Source organism: Seriola lalandi, unplaced genomic scaffold (assembly GCF_002814215.2).
Source record: "Seriola lalandi dorsalis isolate HSWRI2012SDOR001 ecotype SW California unplaced genomic scaffold, Sedor1 jcf7180002054893, whole genome shotgun sequence".
In the NCBI taxonomy this organism is placed as follows: Eukaryota; Metazoa; Chordata; class Actinopteri; order Carangiformes; family Carangidae; genus Seriola; species Seriola lalandi.
In genome coordinates this window covers 1115364-1128152 of record NW_019525445.1, presented here as the reverse complement: position 1 = coordinate 1128152, position 12789 = coordinate 1115364, and the positions used below count along the sequence as shown (strand labels likewise).

The 12789-nt window shown below is 42.6% G+C and overlaps 1 protein-coding gene across 1 annotated transcript in view; it reads left to right on the top strand.

The window, feature by feature from the left end:
* The first annotated feature begins 169 nt into the window (after positions 1 to 169).
* The window catches only part of kctd16b (potassium channel tetramerization domain containing 16b), a 78299-nt gene continuing 65679 nt past the window's right edge, over positions 170 to 12789 (top strand). Inside the window, exon 1 of the mRNA XM_023429366.2 lies at positions 170 to 2015. Coding sequence (XP_023285134.1) covers positions 1178 to 2015 — 838 coding nt within the window. The 5' untranslated portion in view covers positions 170 to 1177. The remainder of the gene's footprint in view (positions 2016 to 12789) is intronic.

Genomic DNA, 12789 nt, shown 5'->3' with positions numbered 1-12789 from the left:
GGGGGGGGCAACCGTGAAGACACCACCCAACTCTGTAGGGGAGGGGAGGCGGTACAAGAGTGTAGAAGGGAGGGTGAGGAAGAGAGGGGAGGGCGGAGGAGGAGGGGGGGGGGGGATGCTCGTTTCAGCACCGCGGACAGCTCCAGCGGGTGAAAGCAGCCAGCAGCAGCAGCAGCAGCAGCAGCAGCGGGTCGGTTCTCTCCGCTGCTCTGAAAAAAGAAAAAAAAAGAAAAAAATTAAAAAAAGAAAAAAAAAATCTGAACTGAGATTTGTAACACCTCTCGAGGACAGCGGAGGGGGATCTAGTTTAATTCAACCCCGATGCAGGCGACATATTTGTAGTGACAGGCTGCAGACATAAAGACAAAACCATTACAGGACTCCTGAGGTTTGCGTGGTGTGCAATCTCTGCGAAGTTTCTCCGCCACTGAAAGGCGTCCTGCCTCCTCCTGCCGGTCCGCACAGCCCGGGAAACCTGCTGCTGTTCAAGGGGAAGTTGAAAAGGAAACAAAAGTGTCAACACCACGTCAGCGCCTTCTTCGGTTTGGACTATATCCTTCAAGAAGTTGTTGGACTTTTTCTTTTCTTTTTTTCCTTCGTTTGCCCAGCTCCACTGCGTAAATTTCTGGTTTTCTGAGCGTGTGCAGAAGGATTCTTATTTGTCGGATAATACTCCCAGAAGCAAAAGCGGCAAGCAAGACAAGTTTCTTTTTTTTTATTCGGCTCAATAGGCTTCCGTCAGCCTCCGCCGACTGCCTTTGTAATGCTCTTTTTTCCAGCAGCGATGGGAGTCCTACAGCCACTGATGCAAGCTTTTGATGCGTCCGGATACATTTCACCTCTCTGGCAGCGCTGATTCTGATTCTCTCCTCCTCCTCAAAGTCACTCATCTCAGTCTGTTCCATTTAACATTCACAGGAGGGACGCCCCGGACTGCCATCTTCCCCCCCATTTTCGACTACACTGCCGAAGACTGGTAGCTGATAATGGCCATGGATCGATGAACAATGCTTATTCTGATTATTGTGAGATGAAGTTGGAGGCCCTGCAACGCAGAATAAACGAGGACGCTTAGGCAACTTTTTTTTTTTTTTTACACTGATCCATTATTATATTTTTCTTTTTCTGTTTTTAAACTTGCTGTAGAAATAGGTGTGTGCCCTGTCTGTAGCTGTTCATGACGGAAAGGATGGCGCTGAGTGGAAACTGTAGGACTAACCCCAAAGAGCAGGCATCAGTTCAGAACAGTTTCCCAGATGTGGTTGAATTAAACGTAGGGGGGCAGGTTTATTACACGCGTCACTCAACTTTGGTGGGCAACCCGAATTCATTACTCGGTAAGCTATTCTCCTCCAAAAAAGAAGCATCAAATGACCTGGCGAGAGACCCCAAGGGCCGTTACTTCATCGACAGAGACGGGTTTTTATTCCGGTATGTGTTGGACTACCTCCGAGACAGGCAAGTCGTCCTCCCGGACCACTTCCCGGAGAAAGGGAGGCTCAGGAAAGAGGCGGAGTACTTCCAGCTGCCCGACTTAGTGAAGCTGCTGACCCCTGAGGATATCAAGCACAGCCCGGACGACTATTTCCACAGCGACTATGAAGATGGGTCCCAGGGCAGCGACCACCGGCAGTGCCCGCCGCCCTCCCTCGTCCCCGCGGACAGAAAGAGCGGCTTCATCACAGTGGGGTACAGGGGGTCGTGCACCATGGGCCGAGAGAGTCAGACCGACGCTAAGTTCAGGAGGGTACCTCGGATACTTATATGCGGGCGGGTGGCCCTGGCTAAAGAAGTTTTTGGGGAGACCCTGAACGAGAGTCGGGACCCGGACAGGACCCCGGATCGGTACACCTCCCGGTTTTACCTCAAGTTCAAGCACCTGGAGAGGGCTTTTGACATGCTGTCGGAGTGTGGTTTCCAAATGGTGGCCTGCAACTCATCAGTCACTGCCTCGTTTGTCAACCAGCACACAGAGGACAAGATCTGGTCCAGCTACACAGAATATGTCTTCTACCGTAAGTGACACCTTCCTTTTTTTTTCTATTTCTCTTTTTTCTTTTTTTAACATCCACGCACATGCACGCGCACACAATACTTGGAGTCACCACTAGAAGGCGCACTTGGTTTACGCGTGCTGGTGAGAGAGAAGGGTGGTAAGGGCGTTTCTGGCAGAGGACCATCTCTGTTGGATGTGTGGGTGAGCACAGTGCTGACGCCTCAGTGTGGTGACTGCTGTGGACAGAGTGATGATCAGGGCTGTCTCCACCTTTCTCTACACCTGTAGTGATCCTGCTCTCTGTCCTTTGTCTGTGGGTTTTCTTTGACAGAGACAAACCCCCCCCCAAAAAAAAAACAGCACAGTTGGCTACATAGGACAAACACAGAGATTATAAAATGCTTTTCACTGGGGTCAGCCAGCACTACCTTAGTTAAAATGCAAACAGAGGCACATGCTCCACTAGTATCTGAAGTTGTGTCTCAGCCATGTGGAACAAAACCAATTAGAGATCAGGGGTTAAGCCAAGGTGTTGTTATCTCTCCCTGGAAACGACCAAACCTTAGCAGCAAACACATAACTGAGAGGCTAGTACATGTGTATGAACATCTTGCAGCATGTTGCAACATTCACTATGCTCTTGCAGACTAGTTTATGTTTTTTAGATTTAAGACTGAGCCATATTTGAACAATTTCACCCCCATCAGAGCCACGGTAAATGTCCGAAGCAAAGATTTGTCAACGCTTGCCAAGTCTCATCACGGTGAATTTTCTACACCACCTCCACTCTGCTTTTATCCAGCTCGTCCCGTCAACATCTTGCATTTCCTTATGGCTTTCCTATTTCCTCCCATTTCTACATCTTGGCTGCTCACTAGCTGACAAGAATCTGGCGAGTGAGAGAGTGGCAGTGGAGAAGAGCTCATCATGACTCTTATTCTGGATCTCGTAAGACTTTATGATGCAACAAAATAATCCATATTCTCTGATCTGACGGTGTATGATTTATCACAAAGTCTCGGATAGCTGCCGTACGGAAGCTGCCATAAAACAGAATGTAAGAGATACTGTGACTGTGCTTAAGGTCTTAGTGCCTATATAAACTAACTGAACGTTATAAGACAAACCTTTTCATAGAATAACCCATGAATCAGTAGCAGTGGACATTTTTGAGATGCCATTAAATATTCAGAAAAAAAAACAACAGAAAAAAGGGCCTTTAAACATGAAACAAAAAGAATAAAGAAAGCACAGTTGCATTTTGGGAATTGTATTGTTTTAACCTGTATGCAGACCCACATTAATAGAGCGTGACAACATACTGTAGGACAATGAATACGTGCCGGTCATAAAAAAACTGAATAAACTCTTTTTGTGATTGCAAAATGTATTTCAACAGCAAGTACACCATGGCTTTATGAATACTTGAACTACTGCTGTTTCGGTCATAAATATGGTTCCCATAGCCACCACATACTCTCTATGTTACAATAAGGGAGACAACAATGCATGATGTGCTGACTATTGCTCCACGTAAAACTGGAGAAGCTACCAAAAGCACTGAGATCATTGTGTCAAGGCAGCTATCACAATATTCACTAGAATTATAGTTTCTACTATTATAGTTACAGTAATGTATAAAATATGGTTATTTTAATTCAAACCAGAGTTGTGACACTGGCCCGTCTCTCTGGTAACACTTGTAATACTCAAATCTTGCAGTTTTTGTCCAATGTTTAATACTGACTCTGTATTTAAATACCGTCTGCAGACTTTATTTGTAACATCCATTGGGGTGTCTTATCAATCTTCAAAACAACAACCACACAAAACAGCAGTTTTCAGCTGCACCCATGTTGGTTGTACATTCCTGTTCCATTCTTGTTTGCAAAGTAATTTGTGTTCACAGAACATTTTTGGTACTTTTTGGCAGTGGTAATGAAGAGGTGGAAACTGTTTCTGCAAACATCATGAAAGGGCTCATTTTAAGCCTGTCACGTGACTCGAGGAAAGCTAAAGTTGGATTTTATGACATTCTAGCATTGTTTTTAAAATTTACATCCCAAAAATATATTGGACTCATCTTGTTCCAAGATTTCCTTGCAATGACTGGGATGGGGTCCAGGGCCGCTGGTTACAAACCACTGTGCCTCAGGGAAAACCACTGCCAGCCCCATAAATCACATAAGTCAAATGATCACATGGTCGCAGAGCAAACAGGAATAAAAAAAATAAAAATAAATCGAAAAAGCACATGAGAACTGGGAGCTGGGCTGGCTCCAGGCTAAATGAGCTCTGCATTAATGGTCCACATGAAGCAGCTACAACGACTGGATGGCTCTTGGCTCTCATAACCCCCACAAGTAGCACTAACAAGCCAAATCAAGTGGTGGTGGGGGCTGGTGACATACACATACTCTTGTATGGACATGCACACGTGCACACACATACACACACGCACCTTGCTTATGCAATATCTGGCAGTGTGTCTGGGGGCTGCCTCTGCAGACCTCTTCTTACTTACTGACAAACAACAACTGCTTCCTGGTGTTGTTGACAAATGTTCAGTTCAGCTTGTTAGAGGGCGTAGACTCAAAGGCAAGGGCACAAATAGTAGCAGATGTGTTGGGCCATGGTGACACAAAAGCCTTCATGCAGCCACGCAAAATAAATAAATAAAACGAAACAAAACAAAACCCACTCACTCAGGGTTTACACACAAACACTGGAAACCAGGCACAATCAGAGGCAAGTGTGCACACAAGGACACACACACACACACACACACACACACAAAACACACACAAAACACACACACACACACACACACAATCACGTAGGGAGTTTGTTAAAGGCTGCAGTCATCCAGTGGATTAAATGCAGTCACTCACAGTCTCTTGTTTATCTGCCTGTCACATTTTTGGCGCGCTCATCTTTCCCCCTCTCTCTCCATCCTCCCTCTTCCTCAACTTCCTTGTATTTCCTCTACCTCTTTTTCCTTTCATGTCTCCTCATTTCGTTCTAGTCAATCATACCCGGCTTTTCTCTCTTGTCTCAGTTCCCCGCCTTCCCTCTCCCCAGCTTCATTTTGCTCGGTGCGCCGCAGGGGCAAGGAGCAGCGCGGCGGCACCAGTTGCCTTTACATGCCTCAGTGCACCGTCACGCCTCCTGTCTCGCTTCTTATTCATATCTCTGTCTGTCTGCCTGTCCATCTCCATCATTGTTTACTTACCTTCATCTTCAGCTGTCTCATTCTACATTTTAGCTATTTTATCTGCCACAGTCAGTGTGTGCCTCACCTCGTCCTGCGTTGCCACCGTGTTTATCTTCCTTATCTATTGGCCCTCTGGTTGACCATATTGGAGGTCCTGCGGTAACTCATTCGGCTTCTCACATTGAGATTGAAAAGCTAAAGCTAAATATATTATAAAGCCAAAAGTACATCCAACTGCTTTTGTGAACCTTTAGTCTGGGGCTGTTTTCATGTTCTTTGGACATTTAACACTGTGCTGACATTTTAGTGAAGGGCTTTTCCTGTTTTAACATGACACGGACGCCACGGACTGTATCTCCCTTTTTGACACGTCTGATTTGCTGAAAATTGGTTAGCATTACATTAGCATTAATTGTTGTGAGTCATCTGCTGTTAACTCCTCACACTAGTCGCTTCACTAAATCAGCCTGCTGGACAGTTAAAGTCCACTGAGGCATAAAAAGCTAAATTTGGGAACACGCTGACCTGATTAGAGGATTCTCTTTAACATGGAGCATTAATAAATCTGCCTACCCACCACAACCAACTTTTTTTCTTGTTTTATATTTAGCACACACCCGTTTGGGTTGCTTAAGGGCACTAAAACAGTGGGCTTAAAAGGTAAACGAGAGTCAAATTGATTCACTCTCTGTTTTCCAATCTTACTGACACAACTTTGCTAACTTTCACTCACAAGCTTCTTGTTTTCTTTGCCCGAAGCTTGAACCTTCTTTAGCTCTTTCAATCCTCTTTTTGCTTGTTATCTATTGCCCTGGATCCTAGGCTCCTCTGATTGTGCCTATCAATCTCTTTTCTGTTTGCAGTTATTCAAATTCTAGATGGCCTCTGAAACCCCAAAAGGCAAATGTATTTACCAATTTGTTGCGTGGCCGGAGTGACTGATAATTAATCATCTCGCAGGGCCTCACAGAACGCACTGCAACAGAACCAGCGAACACAACATCCTCTACAAGGCAAAAAAAAAAAAAAAAAAAAGGAGACATTTTTGAAGTCTGCTGGGAGGATAGGAAAATCATTTTATTTGGCTCAGGATGTATTTCCCCAGATTTTATTTTTACCTCAGCTGAACATGCCAGAAGTGTTTGTCACTGCAAATGGCCACTTTGATATGACCATGTGTGCTGGTGTGTGACACACTGTGCCATTAGCTTGTTACACACAGATGAGTAACTCCTTGTGTGGCAAATGTGTTTTGGCAGGTGAGAAGAAAGGGGTTATGGTCATGGTTATGGTGTGTGTGTGTGTGTGTGTGTGTGTTAAAACGTCACCCATGTTGCACTACCCGCGGCATTTGCACACCCGTGGAGCCGCTAGCTAAACACACCTGCACTCCACCAACCCTCTCACAGATACACACACACACAAACACACATACACAGATACACACACATACACACACATACACCCACTTGTGGACGCAAATAGCCATCACCATAAGAAACTACATCACGCTCATCCTGCGAGCCTCTCCCAGCCCAGTCGGTGAAGACATTAGCAGCGGCGGTCCCATGCTGCAGGCCTGTAGGAAGTGATTAGCCGAGGAGCAGACAGGCCGTGACAGCTCTGAGGAGAGTCTTGATAGGGACAGCTGCTACCCTGGCCTCAGCTCCACAGGGGAGTCCACCACCACACACCTCAACTCTGCATTATTCAGACTGAGACGAAAAGGAAGGAGAGAGGAGGCAGGTGGAGAACACTCTTTGATTTATGAAAGAAGAGAAAAATACTGCTAACTTCTTACTAATGCCTCTGCTACTATGACTGCCGATGATGCTACTCCTTTGACTACTGCTTCTACTGTATTACAAGTTCTTCTAAGACTATTACTGTTGTTGCTATACTACTAGATGCAACTATAAGCAGCAACACATCATTAGTTCAAGTACTGCCACAGCATATCTAATACCACTGCATGTACTGCTACTGTTACAGTATCATTAACATTGCTACTGCTACTGCAACCACTGGTATTACTACTGCTTATCTGTATTTATGTTGCAGTTATCAAAACAAACTTTAAAGGCACTTAGGAAAAAAAAAAAAAAATCAAGGTTAAGAGTATAAAAGCAAGGCCAGAAGCATAAAAGTGACACCATTAAGAATCCATTTAGCTATTTACGTACATACTATTTAAAAATGAGAATTTGACACATATATAGCCCTTTTAAGTGTGTGCTGTATATACAAATGATATGTGCTTCTTGTTGCTGCCTGTCAAAGTGATATGTTGCTTTGGTTGGTTAGCTCATGAAGGACGGATAGATAAAACTATCGCTTGCCTTTTTTCTAGTAAGAATTTGACCTGCTGCATTTTGTACCAGCTGCGAGCGCGGAAGTGACTTCTGACTGAGGCAAGACTACAGAGAGTTGGGAAAACATGAAAGCAGAGATGACCCTTTCCCTTCCTCACCAAAATGATAGAAAAAACAGCTTTACACTGGAAATAGTTTTCAGTTTAAAAAATAAATATAAAAAATTGAATACAGTATCTTATTTCTCAAAAACAGGATATCTAACTGAAAGCAGCAGAAAAAGGAAAATGAAGGGGGGAGCAGGATGAGAGCACTGGAAGGAGTGAGCAGCTGAAAGTGAAAGCCCAAATATAGTCGAGGGTAAACAGAAAGTGAACTCAATTTTCACTTTTGAAATAGAGTTGATTCACCTTTTCAAGATGACAGAAAATAAGAAAATAGGTTACATTTGCTTCCCCTTTCCCGGGAATCAATATAGAGTAACTCAATCCTGAAACAATACATTTGATTACATTTCTATTGTAGGTTTTTCACTGATTTTGTGTAAGACTGCGTAAGTGGGAAGTGCAGGTGGGGTTACATCAAAGTTAGGCGAGGACACTATAGAAGAAAGAATGAATAAAGGGCAAGTGGGTCATATGGAAAGAAGATAGACTTTCTTGTTTGTCTAGCCTCCCCTTGACCTTCTCCCCTGGAAGCTTAGTCTAGCTACGTAGCGTATATTCCCATAATCCCTGGCCTCTGGAGGGTATGGGCAACTTCAGAGCTCTGGAGAGAGAGAGTGGGAGGGAGAGAGAGGGAGAGAGAGAGAGAGAGAGAGAGAGAGAGAGAGAGAGAGAGAGAGAGAGAAATAAAAGAGAGTGAACACCAGTGCATCAACAACAAGCTCTCATAAGCCCTCTGTGACTCGCATCTCTCCTTGCCATCTATCAGTCCATTTTCTCATCTTCTGTGACTCTTGACACTCTATTCTCTCTGCAGTGGTAGGCACAGTTGATATAACGCTGATACTCTTCCCCCGTTGTGTTGGAATAAGTGCTCTGTGGTGCGACAAGGTGTGGAGCGTTGCCATAATGACAGAAACTGCAGCTGGAGAGCCTCTTCACTCGCTCAACCCACCGGCTGGCTGCTGCAATGCATCAATGCTTTAACAGCCCCTCTATGTGCAAGTTCAGATTGGCTGGAAACACAATGTAAAGGATGCAGAGAATTCCTATCACATTGGTAATTGCTTCGCCTAATCAAACCAATGGCTGTTTCCACTGTGGGGGAGCGTTTCACCTTCCAGATTAATGCCTGCTGCCAATTTTTAAAGTTTCTCAAACAGAGGATCTGATACATCTGATTCTTGAGAAATTAAGAGAATAATAGATATGCTCCTGTATACAACTTCTGATTGGGAGCATGTCTGAATAATTATCAATAATTAGTAATAACATAAACACCAGTTTACCAGATTTCCAAATGTGGTAACAACCCAAATTGAAATACTACTTCTTCGTTCTTGAACCAATATTATTCATATACCTTTGACTAGAGGAGGTACATTTAGTCTACCTAAATGGGGGGAAAATCAGACACACAAACTGAAACGTTACATGCATTGCCAATACCCCCAAGCCACCTGTGTGCTTAGGTTACAGGTAACTCCCATCCTTTAAGCAACAAAGTAACACCAAGCGGAAAAGCAGTGTTTCGGTGTGGTGAGCTCAGTTGCACCTGTTACCACACCCCCATAGTGATGCCACAGTGTACTGGCCACAGCCTGGAGCAAAAACTTGGGTTTTCTGCTGCATTTTACATACAGAAATATCTATTTTGCATTGTCTCTTACACAGCAGTGAAAAAGCAGGCTCACATTCAGCAATGAACATCTGGTGTCTGCATGGCACGTTTTTAACCAGCAATGGTGGCTCAAACCCATCTGTTCAGGTTCTGCTGTTGTGTCTGTTCTTGCTACAGCAACCCACAGCTATATTCTGACTATTAGTCTCTTGACATAAACTATCATGACAGGCAAAAGAAGACACAAAGAAGAAATCTACACACAAGTGTTTTGGGAGTGAATTTGTATGTGGGTGCTTTGGGCAAGGCTTTGCTTCAATGGTGTGTTTGCTTTCTTCTGCTCTCAGCTCAGCTCCCCATTTGCAATCTTTATCCAAAATAAGTTTCATGTGAATGTGCTTCTCTCTAAATCAGTGAGTAAGCAACTTGAATTTTTAGCTCTAGATCTTGAGGTCTTTAAAACTCTCCATATCACTGTCATCCGATGCTACAGGACATGTTCAGCTGTCAGTGGTGCTCATTCCTCTTCAATGCAGCTTGTATCGGCCTTGAATTCAAAAGGAATAGTCTAGAGATCCAAATTGGAACCGGCTATGACCAGGATGTGATGCTTTTAAAGTTTATTGTGACTCACTAAATGTCTTTCAGATTAATAGTCCAACTAGACCTAATCTGAAATGTCCTGAAAAATCATCTCGACTCGATTTAACTGTGACAAATGTTCCTCATAAATACACAGCTGCTTCTGTATTTGCAAATTACATTAGTGACCACTGTGTTGTTGCCACAGTTAGAAATACAAAAATTCCCAAAACCGCATAGTTCACCCCAGATTTATCCAATTTACTTCATGAGTGCAGTGTGGCATGGGCAAAAGCCAGGAGAACAAATATTACTTCAGAATGGCGGCATTTAAGATGATTGCATGCACTGTTGCAATTGGAAAAAACAAAACTGATCATTTACTCACCTAAACAATCCCTTGACATTTTGGAAGACTATTTAAAAAGAAAAATGGCATACAGCTTCCCCCATGCATTGTAAAGGACTCGCATAAAATCTCTGATAAGGCAAAAATGCTTCGTTGTTTTAACAAGCATATTATTGCCTGTGGTTCATTGTTCGATTCTCTCAACATTACTCATGAGAATCCCCCTACTGTTTGTTCTGACAGTCATGTTATGGTAAGTCAATCACTTAGTTGTTTTTTACTGTCTCAGAGGATAATTTAGCCCTCAAACTTTTAGACACAAAATTGACAGGTCCTGATAATATGGAGCCTTACTTTAAAAAGCAAGCAGCTGATTTTATTGCATCACCTTTTGACTCATCTTTTTAATCTCTCTCTCTGGACACTAACGAAATTCGTCTTATATGGAAATCTGCCTTTGTTCTTCCCTTCTTTAAAGGGAACCCTAACCCTACAGTCTTAAACAATTATAAGCCCATCTCCAAATTGTGCGTCCTAGTTAAGGATCTGGAATCCCTTGTGAGAGAACAACTGAAACAGTTCTTATCTAATAACAATATCTTATCTGAATTTCAATCAGGTTTTAAGAAAAGCACAGCACAACTACAGTGGCTTTAAAAGTAGTAAATGGTTTTATTGAGTCTTTAGACAAAAGGCAACATTGTGCGGCCCATTTTATTGACTTATCTAATGCATTTGATACTGGGGATTATGCAAGATTGAAGCAAAGACTTATTGGTGTAGAACTGTCAGAACAAACTGTCCGTCGTTTGAAAATGATCTGTCAGGCAGATGTCAGTGAGTTCAGGCAAAGCATATCACTTCTGTTTCCATTAGTGTATCCAAGAGTGTGCCCCAGGGATCGGTCCTGGGCCCACTCCAATTCACTATATATAGTATATATACATGTATATACACAGTATATATATATATATATCAACAGTCTCTATCAAAATGTTCGAAAATGTTGTACTGCTTCTACACCAAACCAGGCTCTTGTTAGAAACAACTAGCTTTTAATACTGTGCCTTACAATGTAGCTTTGATTTAAAACTTGCTGACAAAACAAAACTCATGCGGGTTTCAAATGCCAAGATCAAAGACACTGAACCTTGCATTTATCACCACATCAGGGCTCTGAGATTGAGTCTGTATCTCAATACAAATATCTAGGAGTTGTAATTGATGATTCTGTCTCTTTTATGACTCATGTCCAGCAATTGGTGAGAAAACTGAAGTCGAAACCGGGTTTTCATTTTAGAATCAAACCTTGCCTTTCTTTCAAGGCTTGTTGGCGCACCCTTTATGTCTGTGCTGACCAAGATTATAGTAAAGTTATATTCATGCACGCATCTTTGCAATGCTTACACACCTGAATGCTGTTGACCATGGAGCATTGACCACCCATAGACATAATCATTGGCATATTCTTATTTATAAGACTATTCTTGGTCTTGGAAACTCCCAGGACTTATTCCTACTATCTGTCCCTAAAGCCCATACTGAATGGGGTAAAAGGCCTTTTAAGCGTGCTACTCCCTCTGCTTGAATAACCTGAATTAAAATGATCTGAATCTCAGAGAGCGGGTCTCACTGGATGCATTCGGAGTCATTTTAAATTAATTGGATGCAGGCACACCTGGCTGTAGATGTTTTGACTGATTCATATTGCCCCTCTTTGATCTCTGATGTTGATGACTTATGACGAATATTTGATTAATATTTTTTATATTTTATGATTCTGTAATTCATTCTTAATTTTCATCGTCATCATGTCTGCAACCTTGTTAATTGTGCCGCTGCCTGTCTTGGCCATGACGCCCTTGTAAAAGAGATTTATAATATCTTTTCCTGGTTAAATAAAAATGTACTTCTAACTGCCTCTACCTCATTCATCTTCCTCAGTCTGAAGACAGTACGACTGACGAAACAGCTGGTCAATATTCAGACTATTAGTACTTTATGATGAAACCTTCACAGTTTGATCATGCTTTGGATCATTCCTTATTCCTCTGTGCCGCATTAGAATCACACAATGTCACCCACACAGCGGTGGTCCACAGCTTGATTGAGCATATGGTCATACTGCTGTAATTTCACTCCAGAGCTTTACAGCTTCCTAGGACAGAACGTAAGTAGCATTTCATTCGTAATCAGAAATAAAGCCTTAATGTCCATTAAGAAAGTTAGAGGCACTAATGTAACAAATACAGAAATGAACTCCACAGAGAATTAATGAAACCACCTATGTTAACTTGTGATAAAAGTCCAATAAGTGTTCATTCTTCATAAATATATAAGATCACAGTTCTTTTTTTCTAATTTGTGGAAAAGGAGAGTGGGTTGTTTGCCTCAATTTCAATTTATTTTCATTATTCACAGGAGAGGATACAAATAAGGTCATAGAAGGACACAAATCTCAGACAGGATTTGATTTTGTTATGTATTGTTAACATTTTTACCTGTATTTCTCAGACACAGAGGAAAGAAAATGTAAATATGGGTGGGTGGG